Source organism: Canis lupus, chromosome 1 (genome assembly GCF_011100685.1).
Source record: "Canis lupus familiaris isolate Mischka breed German Shepherd chromosome 1, alternate assembly UU_Cfam_GSD_1.0, whole genome shotgun sequence".
Taxonomy (NCBI): Eukaryota; Metazoa; Chordata; class Mammalia; order Carnivora; family Canidae; genus Canis; species Canis lupus.
This window is the reverse complement of record NC_049222.1, coordinates 95,404,789-95,420,439: the sequence shown is the minus strand read 5'-3', so window position 1 is coordinate 95,420,439 and position 15,651 is coordinate 95,404,789. Positions and strand designations below refer to the sequence as shown.

The window sequence follows — 15,651 nt, the reverse complement described above, 5'->3', positions numbered from 1 at the left end:
CAATTTTAAATTCTTTCCACTGAAAATGCCCAAAGATCAGATATTCTTTCCAAGATAGAGTAAAAAGTTCTCATGTCACCTAAGTCTTGTCCTAAAAATTCAACTATTTGTTACAATATTTATGGATCAAATAAGATAGTACACTGTTAGGATTGTTTTTTGTTTTGTTTTGTTTTGTTTTTTGTTCTGTTAAATTTTTGTAAGTTCTTTAAAAAAGCCATCTGGACTTTCAGGAGAAACATTCTTCAAAATATAAATGACCATCTAATTCCTTTTGTGTTTCATCATCAGTCTTTAAAAACGTTGCACTGTGGTTTTCAATCATTTTACAATCATATAGTAGAGAGGGAATTAAATAATTTTCTTTCTAAACTTTTGGTGGAGAAAATTGAGAAACTTAAAAAATTTGCGGTTTCAAAATAAATTATTTATTCCCTCAAGAAATATTTATTAGGTATTGCTCCACAAAGCAGCTTATGTAGAAGCAACATTTATAGACTGAAGCTCTGTGGTTTTATGGCAATTACTGTATTTTGGTAATTCATGTGAACAATGTATGAACAGAAAAATTAAAAGCAGGCACACTTGATTGCCTTGTGACCATTTTAACAATATGAGCATAGCTTGTGGGATATTAGACTTTGCCCCTTGAAATGGACATCTCATATTTACGTGCAAGCAAGGCAGTTCTCCAACCAATGAGCTATGGATAGTTAAAATATTTTTAAACTAAATGTTTAGGGCAAAGTCAATACTCATGTGAGTCAATAGCTGACTTCCCAAGTGTGTCCTTCTGGGTCAAGTTTGATAGGGTTTCAGATTTTTTTTTAAGATTTTATTTATTTATTCATGAGAGACACACCAAGAGAGGCAGAGACACAGGCAGAGGGAGAAGCAGGCTCCCTGCAGGGAGCCCAATGCGGGACTTGATCCCAGGACCCCAGGATCATGCCCTGAGCCAAAAGCAGAAGCTCAACCACGGAGCCACCCAGGTGCCCCAGGGTTTCAGATTTTTGGAATTGTGTCCCTTACACTGCCAAGTCGCCCCTACTGGTTTAAACGCTAAGCACAGAACACCATGGGGATGCCCGGGCTGCTCACGGGAAGACAGGTGGCTACCGTTGAGCCACTCTGCCGTGCCCTGCAGGTATGGTGTGCGCTTCCTCCCCTGAAGAGCAGAGGGTGTCTGCCTTGAGTGCAGGAGTATCCTCCATTGTATCTGAAATACCTGGTTTGGTGGGGCTCAAGGTAAAACACCCCTGTTAAATCAGAATTGCAGGGGTGGGGAGAATGCTAATTTTTAAAATGCCCCCGCTGCTTTTTCCTGGCGTTCAGTTTGGTGACAGATGCTCAGTGATGTAAGGGATCAGCGGGTCCTGTCTGGGGCCTCGGAAAGTCCTTGGCAGACAGCTTCAGGACCCCTGCCACCCCGCCCCATAAACCATGAAACTTCATATAGGAAGGTAGGTCTCTTGGGCATCAGTGTCCAAGAAACTATTGCTATGCTTGTTTGCCCCTGAACTCTATTGCACAGAATTGTGCAAACCTTGACACATCTGGAGATGTTCCTTTCTTGGAATGCAGAGATGTTCTGTTCTTTCCATTTGTGAGTTCTTCCTGAGAAGTATCTGAGTGTGGTGGGCCCCTGGCTGTTACTGATGTTTTAAAGCAGGAACAAGAATGTCACCTGAAACGAATGCTTCCTGCACAGTTCCCTTGTGCTGGTGCGGCCCTCTCTTCTCCACCCTTGTTAACCTGTGTCCCACTGTCACCTGCCTCAGCCTGGAAATGAAGACTGCGTGCTTTTCCTATCAGGATGAGTTGGGCTGTTTCCATGTTGTTAGCTCAATACATGTCACGGATGAAATATAACTTAGATATGGAGATTGAAGAAAGTTCTTCTCCAACTTGTGGCCAATTTAATTCAGCACACATTTATCAGATGCCTACCATGTGCCAGGCACTGCACTAGAAGCTGAGGAAATAAAGATAAATATTTATTTATTTATTTTTTTTTTTTTTATGAAAACTGCTGATCCTAAATGAGAGGCAGGATGATTCATTAAAATGGCACCAGTTGTAATGCTGGAATCACAGTCACCATTGGGTATCCGTGGTTTTTGCTGAATATAAGTTTTCAGGGACCTTGGTGGATAATAATTGGGATTATTAAAATGTTGCCTTTCAAACAAGTCCAAATCCTTGGCTCCTGTGGAAGGAGGCTGTGGAAGGAGGGAAACCTGTGAGAAAACTGAAACAGTTCTCTTTCCAGAGCTCTGAATCTTCTGAGGTTTGGAAGTCATGCAGTTTTGCATTATTTTAAAACCAGGAAGGAGTAGACTTTTTTTTTTTTTTTTTTTCATTTGCCAGGCCAAGTGCTAGAGCTAAATTTCACAAAGAGGCTTCTTAACATATAGCTGGAATAGAATCAATGTGAAGATTAAGTGTTTATGTCTTTTCTTAAGGTAGTTATTTGAATCATGGCCTGTATTCTTTTTTTTTTCATAGACTTTATTCTTAAGTAAATCCTCAGTTGTTGATAAAAAGAAAGTTGTTTTTAGTGCGCATTATTTTTAGAGCAGTTTTAAGTTCACAGCAGAATTAAGCAGAAAGTACAGGGATTTCCTATTCCCCCCCTTTCGGCATACATGTGCAGCCTCACCTATCATCAACAGCCACTCTCAGAGCGCTTCATTTGTTCAAACTGATGAACCTATCTTGACATGTCATTATTACTCAGAGTTCATGATTTATATCAGGGATCACACTTGGTGTTGTATAGTCTATGGGATTTGCCAAATGTATAAAGACATGTATTTACCATCCCAGTGTCTCACAGAGTGGCTTCCCTACCCTAAAAATGCCCTGTGTTCCACCTATTGATTCCTGTCTACCTCTTAAACACTGACAACTACTGATCTTTTTTACTGTCTCTGTAATTTTGCTTTTTGCCAAAATGTCATATAGTTGGAATCAAACGGTATGTAGCCTCTTCAGATTGGCTTCTTTCACTTAGTAACATGCATTTAAGGTTCCTCCATGTTTTTTCGTGGCTTGATAGCTCATTTCTTTTTAGTGTTGAAAATACTCCATTGTCTGGTTGTGCTACAGTTTCTTTATCCATTCACCTACTAAAGGACACTCTGTTTGAGCCCACGTTTTGGCAATTCACGAGTAAAGCTGTTATAAACAGTGTGCACATGTTTCTGTGTGGACATAAGTTTTCAACTCCTTTGGGTAAATACCAAGGAGTGTAATTGTTGGAATGCATGGTAGGAGTATATTTAGTTTTTTAAGAACCTGCCAAATTGTCTTCCAAGAAGATCGTACCATTTTGTGTTCCCACCAGCGATGAGTGAGAGTTCCTGTTGCTCTACATCCCTGCCAGATTTTTATGTTGGCAGTGTTTCAGGGCTTGGCCATTCTAATAGGTGTGTGGTGGCATCTCATTGTTTTATTTATTTATTTATTTATTTATTTATTTATTTATTTATTTAGTAAAAAAAGATTTTATTTATTTATTCATGAGAGAGAGAGAGAGAGAAAAGCAGAGACACAGGGAGAGGGAGAAGCAGGCTCCATGCAGGGAGCCCGACGTGGGACTCAACCCCGGGTCTCCAGGATCACGCCCTGGGCAGAAGGCAGCGCTCAACCGCTGAGCCACCCAGGCTTCCTGGTATCTCATTGTTTTAATTTCCATTTCCCTGATGACCTATTATGTGGAACCTCTTGTTACATGCTTATCTGACATCTGCACATCTTCTTTATTGAAGTCCCTGGAAGTCTTTGGACCAATTTTTAAATGGAGTTGGGTTTGTTTTAATTGTTGAGCTGAAAAGTTATTTTTATATTTTGGAGAATGGTTCTTTGTCAGATGTATCTTTTGCAAATATTGTCTCCCAGTCTGTGACTTGTCTTTTCATTTTTTTTGACAGTGTCTTTTGCAGAGCAGAAAATTTTAACTTTCATGAAGGCCAGTTTATCAATTCTTTCTTTCATAGATTGTACCTTTTGTGTTTTAATCTAAAAAAGTCATTGCCCAATACAGAGCATCTGGATTTTCTCCTGTGCCATCTTTTTGGGTATTTTATCGTTTTGTACTTTACTGTTAGATCTATGATCTGTTTGAGACATTTTGTGAAAGGTGAAAAATCTGTGTGTAGATTCATGACTCTACATGTGGACGTCCAGTTGTTCCAGCACCATTTGTTGAAAAGACCATCTTTGCTCCATTGTATTGCTTTTGCTCCTTTGTCCAAGGCCAGTTGATTATATTGTTTGGGCCCACTTCTGGGCTTTATTCTATTCTATTTGTCAGTTCGTTTTCCCAAACCATATTGTCTTGACTCCTGTGTCTTTATAGTAGGTCTTGAAGCCAGGTGGTGTCTGTCCTCCACCCCTAATACTGTGTTGGCTAATCTTGGTTGTTTATTTCTCTCCACATAAACTTTAGAATTGGTTTCTTGATATCCACAAAATACCTTGCAGGGATTTCGATTGCAATTGCCATGAATCTATAGACCAAATTGGAAGAACTGACATCTTGACAATATTGAATCTTCCTTGCATATAGACTCTCTATTTATTTAGTCCTTTGATTTTATGCATCCGTGTTTTGTATTGATAGTGTACATATTTTTTAGATGTATGCCCAAGTGTTTCGTATTTTTGGATGCTAATGTAAGTGGTATTGTGTGTGTATGTATGTATGTATGTATGTATTTAATTTTGGTGTTGTGTTTTTAATTTCAACTTCAACCTGTTCATTACTGATATATAAAGAAAGCAATCAACTTTTGTTTATTAGCCTTATATCCTGCCAACTTGCCATATCTCTTATTAGTTTCAGGTTTCTGTTTTTAATTTTTGTTTTAGCTAATTCTTTTGGATTTTCTACATAGATGATCATGACATTTGCGAACAGAGATTTCTTCCTTCTCAATCTGTATCCCTTTTATTTCCTCTTCTAGTCTAATTGCATTAATTAAAGACTTCTAGTAGGATGTTGAAAAGGAATGAGGAGAGGGAACATCCTTTTCTTGTTCCTGATCTTAGTGGGGAAACTTCAAGTTTCTCACCATTAAGTACGATTTAACTATAAATTTTCAGTAGGTATTCTTCTTCAAGATGGAGAAGTTCTCCTCTATTTCTAGTTTAAGAGTTTTGACCACAAATAGGTGTTGGACTTTGTCAAATACTTTTTCTGCATCTATTTATGTGATCATGTGATTTTTCTTCTTTAGCCCATTGATGCGGTAGATTACATTAATTGCTTTCTGAATGTTGAGTCAGCCTTGCATACCTGGGATAAATTACACTTGTTCATGGTGTATAATTCTCTTTATGCATTGTTGGATTCAATTTGCTAATATTTTGTTGAGGGTTTTACATCTATGTTTATGAGAAGTATTGGTCTATAGGTTTCTTTTCTTGTAATATCTATGACTGGTTTTGGTATTAGGATAATTCAGTTGTCATAAAATGAATTGGAATGTATTCCCTATGCTTCTATCTTCTGAAAGAATTTGTAGAGAATTTGGAAAATTTCTTCCTTAATGTTGGGTAGAATTTACCACTGAAGCCATCTGGACCTGGTGTTTTCTGTTTTGGAAGGTTACTAATTATAGATTCAAATTCTTTAATAGATGTAGGCCTATATAGATTGTTTTCCTTCTTGTGTGAATTTGGCAGATTGTATCTTTTAGTCCATATAACCTAGATTATTAAATGTGTGGACATAGAGTTGTCCATATTATTTCTTTATTTTCATGTCATGTCCATGGGATCTGTAGTGATGCTGTTTCTTTCATTTCTGATATTAATAATTTGTGACCTTTCCTTTCTTTTTTTTTTTTTTAAGCTAACCTGGCTAGAACCTTTTACTGATCTTTTCAAAGAGCCAGCTTTTGGCTTTTTTGATTTTCTGCACTGATTTCTTATTTTCAATTTTATTGACTTGTGCTCTAACAAGAAGACTTTTTCAAAAGTGATTTCATGTATTTAAGTTGCACATTTTCTGGAAGTTCAAAGACAAGTCATTAGGCAGGAAGCTCTTTTTATTAACAAATATTTGCCCATTTACATCTTCTCTACCATTTGGATTCAGCATTTGGAATATACTATTTTGTAATTTAAAATTTGCTCAAAAATCTGTGAAACATTTTATAAATGCTTTGATCTAAGAAAAGGAAATATTACCAGTATGAATTCACTCAACTGGAGGGCCTACACCAGGTCCAGATAGCTTCAGTGGTAAATGAATTTACCTGAAAAAATATATATATAATTTTGAGAAAAAGAAGCTGATATATTGTTTTATAATCTCAGTCTAAGGCTGTTCTTTTGGTAAGATGTATAATAGGCTTTTGATTAAAATGGCATTGTAATAGGTACAACTAGTGAGACAAGGTTTGAGTATTTCATAAATATGAATTATATCAGAATGCACACAAAGGTGTCCCTGGCACTTTGATCTGAGTCATATATAAATCATGAACAATTGTGGTGTATTTTTTTTTCTCCAAACACATGACAACGGACCATCACTTTGCCTTTAGAATTCTTAAGCTGTTTTGAGAACCTCACTTTGAGTACATTTGAACCACTGAAGGATCAGTGCTTTTCAAAATTAAGATTATTCCATAGAATCACTCTCATTAATATGAGTGGTTATTAGGAAGGGGAATAAAGTTGCTTTAGCTTATTTAGCTGTAATAGTCTCTGTCTATCTTCATAAGTTAATTCTCATAAGCTTATTATTTGTACTCAACTTGCTTTTCCCTCTAAGTGATAAATAGTGGTTCTTTAAAATTATTTTGCCATCTCACTTGCTAAAAACCACAATTTGTGAATAATTCTTGTATCTTTGAAACATTTCAGGAATCATCTTTTTTTTGGATAGAAATAATATGTATTAGATTATTCATAAGAATTGTATTCACTTAGTGGGATTCAAAAGTTTTATAATGATGCCAGAAAAAGAAAATTAAATTGGGTCTTGACAATTTTTGCTTCAGGAATCTTAGCAGAAAATATAGACATTTCAGATTGAAAACAATAGTTAATGGAAGTTCAGGATGACTCCTGAGCCTTCACCTTACATGCATTAAATTTAGTTAGAAACACACTGAATGCCTAGAAAACACTGTCAAAATCCAGAACCACTCCTCTCCAGATGCCTTATAGAATGTGACCACCTTGTTTTTGACCACACATATCCTCAACTTTTACAATGTTGGAATAAATTGGAACACAGGCTTTAAAGCCTCTAAGTTAGGGTTAGATAGAAAATTGTCATTCTAGATATTTATTTATTTACTTATTTATTTGCTTATTTGAGAGAGAGAGAGAGAGAGAGAGAGAGAGTATATGAGAGAAAGAGAGAGAGAACACAAGCAGGAGAAGGGGCAGAGGCAGAAGCAGACTCCCCACTGAATAGGGAGCCAGATGTGAGGCTCCATCCCAGGACCCTGAGATCACAACCTGAGCTGAAGGCAGATGCTTCACTGACTGAGCCACCCAGGTGCCTGAAAATTATCATTTTAAAATAAATTTTATAAATTGTTCTTCCAAAGAAAGATTGCAACACAAAGATTACTACTGCTGCTACTACTACTACTACTACTACTACTACTACTTTTTAAAGACTAAGCTTCATATGCCTTCTTTGAGGAAAGAATAAAAAATGACAATATGGTTTAGAACTTTAAATCCTTCCTTTTCCATCTTTGTAGGGGGAAAATGTCTTTATAAGATATTTTGAAGGAACTTAGTTAGTGTTGCCTTATATTACCATAGTGAGAATAATAAAAGCAAATACTTGTAATCCTTAGCAATCCTCTTAGTGTATGAGTCCCATTGTACAGTGATATGACTCCTTGCCATACTGCTGTGTGACTCCCATTGCCTAGTTGTGTAACTCCCCACTGTGCAGTTGTGGGAGTTGGCTCCCCATTGTATAATTAGACAATACCACCATAGTACAGTTGTGTGATTCTCCACTGTCCAGTTGTGTGTCTCTTCATTGTACAATTGTGAGAATCCCCACCGTCCAGTTGTGTATCTCTTCACTGTCCAGTTGCATGATTTCCCATTGAAAATAGACCTGCCCTACGACCCAGCAATTGCACTGTTGGGGATTTACCCCAAAGATACAGATGCAATGAAACGCCGGGACACCTGCACCCCGATGTTTATAGCAGCAATGGCCACAATAGCCAAACTGTGGAAGGAGCCTCGGTGTCCATCGAAAGATGAGTGGATAAAGAAGATGTGGTCTATGTATACAATGGAATATTACTCAGCTATTAGAAATGACAAATACCCACCATGGATGGAACTGGAGGGTATTATGTTGAGTGAAGTAAGTCAGTCAGAGAAGGACAAACATTATATGTTCTCATTCATTTGGGGAATATAAATAATAGTGAAAGGGAATATAATGGAAGGGAGAAGAAATGTGTGGGAAATATCAGAAAGGGAGACAGAACGTAAAGACTGCTAACTCTGGGAAATGAACTAGGGGTGGTAGAAGGGGAGGAGGGCGGGGGGTGGGAGTGAATGGGTGACGGGCACTGGGGGTTATTCTGTATGTTGGTAAATTGAACACCAATAAAAAATAAAAAAAAAATCTTAAAAAAAAAAAGAAATATCATCAGAGAGAACCGAGGCTTAGGGAAGGGTGAGTGACACCCCAAGAGCAGGCAAGCTGTCAAATGCCAACCCCACCCAAGTTCAGCTCCAAAATCTGTGCTAGGTTCTCATCAGTTTCCAACTTAAGAGGAGACCATAAGTGGTGAGAGGACAACAACCGTGTGAGCAACAGAGACGAGGGGGCAGCATGGGGACAGACCCCTAAAGGAAATTTTGTGGGGCCAGGGCTGGGAAGAGAGCAGGCTTCCAAAGACACACAGTTAATGGGAATAATCTTCTCTTGCTCTCAGTCTTCTGTGTGACTTCAAGTTGGCGGTGAGGTCCCAGGACCCCTCTGCATTCATGGTCTGCTCAACATGCTGGCACTCCTGAGAGATTTCTAACCTAACACTCAAGTTTGCTCAGTTGACCATGAACTAACTGTAGACAACATCCCTCCTCTGGAATGTCCTGAAGTACTAATAATAGCCCAATATGAACTCAACAGCTTGGTGCTTCAGTGCCTGACCCCCATCACAGGGGCTTCCTGGGCCTTCCTTGTGCCAAAGCCTGTGTCCCCTTCTCAGAGCAATGGTTGTGAATGCATTACATATTTGTATATGTATATGCCAATTACAGTGATGTGCTGATATCAATAAATTAGAAATTGTTATATAATGTCTCCTTAGCTATTAAGTACATTAAATAACAAAATCTAGTAGTGAGTTGAATAAATGCTATTATTTTGAAATAACGAGGAGCATCAACTATATTTCTAGATATCCATGACAATGATTGCTATGAGTACCTCTAACTTATGATGGTAACAAATCAAATGCATGGGCACTACTCAAAATGCTGTGATCTGTTGCTGCTCATGATTAAAGAAAATACTGAATTTTTGCTAAAGGTTTGATGAACATAAAGATGTGGTTTTTCTGTTAGTCTTCCCAGACTCCTTAAATCGTGTCTCTACCCCATGTTATGAATTTCCAAGTCATGGTTTCCCCGATTCAATTTCCTTGAAAAATTCTCTTGGGCTTTTGATTGGACTTCTAAATGAATCTTTAGATCAAACTGGGGGTGGCTGAGATGTTAAACATGCTGTCTTCCTGTCTGTGATTACTGGAGGCTGTATTTTACGCAGTTTTGCTTTAATGTCTTTCAATATAGCTTTTATAATAATCCCCGTTATGTTTTTTTCCATTATTATGTTTTGCACAGTTTCCTAAGATTCATTCTTAGATACTTTATGTGTTTTGTTATTATTTGCTATTCTATTTAATTTATCGTCTAACCCCAGCTAGAGTTTAAAGTGAAATCAGTTTTTGGGATATGGAGCTATTAAGCCAGTCAATTAGCTACTTTTGGATTTTTTACCTCTACAGTCGTATCATCTGAAAGTGATGACATTTGCTTTTTTTTTTTTTTTCAATTCTATGCTTTTAATTTGTAAATGTTCTCTTATATCCTGATTGGACTTTGAGAGCAGCATTCAACAGAAGCAGTGATGCCTATTAAAGTCTTTTTCCTGATTTCAAAGGAAATTCTTCTGATAGTTCTTCCATTGAGGGGCAGTGGGCTGCAACCAACTTTTAACAGTTGGCAAGAGCCAATCGTTAACTTTTCATGAATTTTGTAAGCCAGTTGTTAAAATACAGCCATTATTAAAGATTAAATTATAGAAAGTTACAGTGAAATAAATCATGTTAAAAACAAAGGTAAGTTCTCCAAACTCACCACTCATTACTCTATTTCATGGCATCTTGCTATTATCTGTGCTCTTGAGTTTATTTCAGTGTCTTGGATCTGTAGGCTGGAAATACTGTCTAATGGTGTGAACATGTGTGAGTCTCTTTTCAGTCCCATGCTTGGTGATATCACACTGACAGCTTGTAATTGGCCACGATGGGAGTACATACACCATAGAAGATGGCAAATGCTACCAGTCAGGGCTTTTATTTTCTTTAAGAGCCTGTTGTTAGCATTTACTAACACACCTCTGACCAAGACTGATGGTTGCCACAGGTTCTAGCATTTTCTTAGCCTGTTAACTAAAAAGGGAGGGAAAGAAGGAAGGAGAGGAGGAAGAGGAGGAAGGAAGTAGGAAGGGAGGGGGAGAAGAACACAAGCCTTGAGCAGGGAGTTAACCGGAACTTGGTATTTTCTGCACAGATAACTGTGATGCTGCGCTGGCATCCACCTTGCCGCGAGAAGCCTTCAGCAGCTCTTCGGAGCTGTCCAGCAGCCACGGCCCGGGCTTTGCAAGTCTTAATCGCAGAGATGGTGAGTCCGATACCGTATTGTCCTTGATCCATCATGATTCTTTCTCAGGGAGAATAATTATCATTCTTACTTAATATTCATTCTTACGGTTCACAAAGTAATTATATTGCAGTTTAATGAAAATGAAGAAGCAGGGATCCCTGGGTGGCGCAGCGGTTTGGCGCCTGCCTTTGGCCCGGGGCGCGATCCTGGAGACCCGGGATCGAATCCCACGTCAGGCTCCCAGTGCATGGAGCCTGCTTCTCCCTCTGCCTGAGTCTCTGCCTCTCTCTCTCTCTCTGTGTGACTATCATAAATAAAAACAAAAACAAAAAAAAACCTGCCTTTCCAATTTATATCTCTATATGGTAGGAATAGAAGGAAAAAATTAAAAAAAAAAAAGAAAATGAAGAAGCAGTTCAACATTTTGTTTCTTCCCTTCCTTCTTCTTTAATCTTTTTTGTTTGTTTTGACATCTCCCTTCCCTGTTGATGGACAGCAAATGATCATCAATGAGATTCAAATCAGAAGGAGATTATTGGACGCTCTAGATTATTTCCTAATTTATCACCCTTTTTTAGCTTTAGGGCACCCTATGGACGAGTGACTAGTCAAGAATAGGTATCATGAGTAGCTAAACCAACAAATGGATGGGCCAATGTCACGGGTGCTGAGGGACACCCAACAAGTCACTGGCATCAGTGAGATGGGAAGCTGCCTTAGGAGAGTGATGGGGAAACAGCTTCATCCCAGGAGCTGGCCTGGGAGGAGCCCGAGGGAAGGCATCTGTTAAAAATAGATTCCCTTTGTATGTGTAGGAAGGGCAATAATGGATTACTTTTTGAAGAGATATTTACTCATTCTTGCTCCTTGAATGTCATTGACTCAGTTACTTTTTCTTTTGCACAAATAATAGTTCAATGGATTGAATAAGCTAATACATACAAACTCAAATGTTTTACTACCTTTTTAAAGGGATAGGTTAACTTTTTTGGTGAATTATTAATTCAGAAAGTGAAATTTTATCTATTTATTTATTTTTAAAGATTTTATTTATTTATTCATGAGAGACACAGAGATAGAGAGAGGCAGAGACACAGGCAGAGGGAGAAGCAGGCTCCCTGCAGGGAGCCCAATGCAGGACTCGATCCCAGGATCCCCGGGATCACTCCCTGAGCTAAAGGCAGATGTTCAACCACTGAGACACCGAGGTGCCCCAGAAAGTGAAATTTTAAATTAACTGTGACCCATGTAAATGTAAAACTTGAAGCTAGGACTATGGAATTGAGCATTTCCTCCCTTTATCTGGTATTTCTAAGATCATAGTTTAAGTATAGCTTGAATTTTATTATATCCTTAAAAATCAAATGCAGGAACCCTGCAAGTGACCAAATAGACTGGTAGGGCACATTAAGGACACAGTGAAGGATTTTGGCAAGTTTAGAGGGGAGAGCATACCCACTGATGACCACCTTCATGGTCCTTTATGAAGAAGCAGCATTTCTGGCCAGATAATTTATTCCTCCAGATATTTATGAAGCATCAGGCATGATAACTTTCAGTTCTCCAATGAAAATATCTTCTCATTGAAGCCAGATTTCCATTAATAATTAAATGATCAAATTTACTATTTTTGGTCTGGTGGTTACTCTAATACCAGCTTAACATCTAAACTTTCCAGTGGTTGCCCAAAGACTATAAAACCTAAATAAGCACCATACTTAATTAGTTTAAAGAATCCCGAGGGGCCTGTGTATTGTGTTTTTGATTTGCATATACAGAATATCTTTATGATTCAGGCCTCCCGTCCTGTCAGTGCGGTGGCACTGGGAAGTTTATAAGCATTTGGAGAGAAAATCCCGATGTTTAAGATGAATTTATTTCCATTACATTTAATTTAAAAATTAATAACTTAGAATATGATAAGCAGCCATTATAAAATGGTAAGTATAAAACCTATTTGCTATGTTCAGATCACTCTCTTTGCAAATTTAAATTAATTTTTTTAAGAGCGTGGCAATCAACTGATGAGGTTTTTTTTTTCTTATGGTTGTTGTTACTCTGATTGTATACAATCCCCATTTCACGAAATATTCCTTCATTTTACCATCTGATTTCATACCCATTGCTAAAGCTAGATTCATCTAGCACAGTTTATTGATATTCCTTCTGGAGGATTATCTATGTATATTTTCTTTTAAAAGCCAGCATATCAGATTAGCCAGCATATCCTTACCAGCTGGAGAACAGATTAGCTCACTTCAGTTAAGGATATTATGATGTAAAACGTGGATTGTGTAAAATATGGATGATTATAATAATGACAACGATGATTCTTCATATATAGTACTTTTGGCTTTTTTGAAAATTCTGTGCATGATCTGGTGATGGAAATCATGTTAGACTACTTGTTATATGATTAGAATTTCCTTGGTGTATGTTATGGTACTTGGAGGTTTTATTTTTTTGTATTTGTTATTTATTTTATATTTAAAGATTTATTTATTTACTTGAGAGAAGGAGGGAGGGAGAGAGAGAGAGGGAGAGAGAGAGAGGGAGCGAGCCATGGAAGGGCAGAGGGAGAGAGAGAGAATCTTAAGCAGATTCCCCACTGAGCAAGGAGCCTGATGCTTGATCTCAAAACCTGGGAGATCAAGGACCTGAGCCAAAATCAAGAGTCGGGCACTTAACCCACTGACACACCCAGGAGCTCCATGGTACTTGGAAGTATTAAAAAAAGATGGTCTGTTTTACCTCCCTATTTTCTTATTTTTCCCAGGAGTCTTTGAGCTTTCAAATGTTTTTCTGAAAAATTAGAAATATCTGAAATATCATGGCTTCTGCTAGGGATTTTATGTGGAGCTGATCACTGCATCTACTTGATGCATGGGGTCGTAAGACTAGGCGGGACATTATTTTGTTTTATTTTATTTTATATTATTATTATTAAGGATTTTACTTATTTACTTATTTTAGAGAGAAAAAATGCATGATGTGGAGGGGGAAGGGAGGGTAGAGGGACAAGCAGACTCCATCCTGAGCTTGGAGCCTGACTTAAGGCTTGATCTCATGACCCCAAGATCAGTACCCAAGTGGAGATCAAGAGTCAGACACTTAACTGACTGAGCCACCCAGGCATCCCATAATTTTAGATTGGAATCTATCTATCTATCTATCTATCTATCTATCTATCTATCTATCTATCTGCCAAAGGGGAGAGGTGGGTCCATGGGGTTCAGGAAACCATGACTCCTGTGTAACCATGTGTTTTTCAGTGTTTTCTGTGAGTCCCCTAATGGAAGTGCTAGTTACTGTGGAGATCATACTTTTATTTATTTATTTATTTATTTATTTATTTATTTATTTATTTATTTATTTATGATAGTCACAGAGAGAGAGAGAGAGAGGCAGAGACACAGGCAGAGGGAGAAGCAGGCTCCATGCACCGGGAGCCCGACGTGGGATTCGATCCCGGGTCTCCAGGATCGCGCCCTGGGCCAAAGGCAGGCGCTAAACCTCTGCGCCACCCAGGGATCCCTGTGGAGATCATACTTAGTATCATCACTCAATTTAAGACTAAGAGCTCCTGAAGTTTATTTTTGGAATCTCTATTCTGGTTCCTCTAAAGTTTCTGTAATGATGTCCAAAGTTGGGTTCTTGATAATACATTAAACAAAATGCCCATGTTGATGTGATACATACTACTTTTTTATACAAAGGAACATAAATTGCTGCAAGTTAACATCCCCAAATGCCTGAATGTGTAATTTTTCTAAACTGATAGATTTTAAGAAGTAAATCATAGACAAATACATTTATTCATGTACCTGCTCCAGAAAATTGATGCCATTAGATAAAAATGCAAAGTCCTTGAAAATTGGGCTTGATTGTTCATATTGGCTGATTTTGTTTCCATCAATATTAAATTGAGTATTTCCTAAAATTGCAAGTTACCTAATATTTCTTAGGCAAAATCCAGATTGCTGAAATCTGACCTTATAAATAAGAACATGCTTGACTTCATATTTTTCTTCTCAACTGTCTTCTAAAGAGTCTTCGTACTCCAAGTTTATCCAGGTGAAAGTTTATTAACAAAAACAACAATCCCCTCCTCCCCGGGGGGAACATCTGAGTGGCTTAGCCTGTGAGGCATTTGCCTTCAGTTCAGGTCATGATCCTGGAGTCCTCAGATCGAGCCCTGTATTGGGCTCCCTTGCTCCATGGAGTGCCTGCTTCTCCCTCTCTCTCTCCACCTGCTGGTCCCCATGCTTGTGCTCTCTCTCTCTCTCTCAAATAAATAAATAAAATCTTAAACAAGCTGGCTTAGTAGCACTGCAGAGACTGTGTTCCAGTTCTGGACACCATGCTCTCCCCAACCATCTGATCTGTAAGCGCAGTCATGGTCATGAGGTGCGTGGCCTTGCCAGAGATATTTGAAATTGACTCAGGAAGACACATACACATGGTCTTCCTTGTTTATCTCCCCAAAATGCTTGCATGAACACTTAACTTCCAGAGGGTGGGCCTGCTCTGTTCCTGACTCAGGTGCTGAAAATCATGGCTTTTAATGCAGCAAGTCACCTCACTGGTGGCAGAGCAATGAGGCTGCATGAAATTTAACTTTATCAAAAAATGACATTTCAGAATGCTACATTGGTTATTGCACACAGAAAGTAGATGGGGACAAATTGAGCTGACTAGATGTTTTCTTTTCTCTTCGTATTTGCCACCTTTCCCGTATTGAAACATTGAGCA

The 15,651-nt window shown here is 38.2% G+C and overlaps 1 protein-coding gene across 2 annotated transcripts in view; it reads left to right on the top strand.

The window, feature by feature from the left end:
* The window catches only part of LOC609770 (contactin-associated protein-like 3), a 190,422-nt gene that overhangs the window by 18,952 nt on the left and 155,819 nt on the right, over positions 1–15,651 (top strand). For both annotated transcript variants that reach the window (XM_038527282.1, XM_038527281.1), the window contains exon 2: positions 10,807–10,917. In XM_038527282.1, coding sequence (XP_038383210.1) covers positions 10,807–10,917 — 111 coding nt within the window. The remainder of the gene's footprint in view (positions 1–10,806; positions 10,918–15,651) is intronic.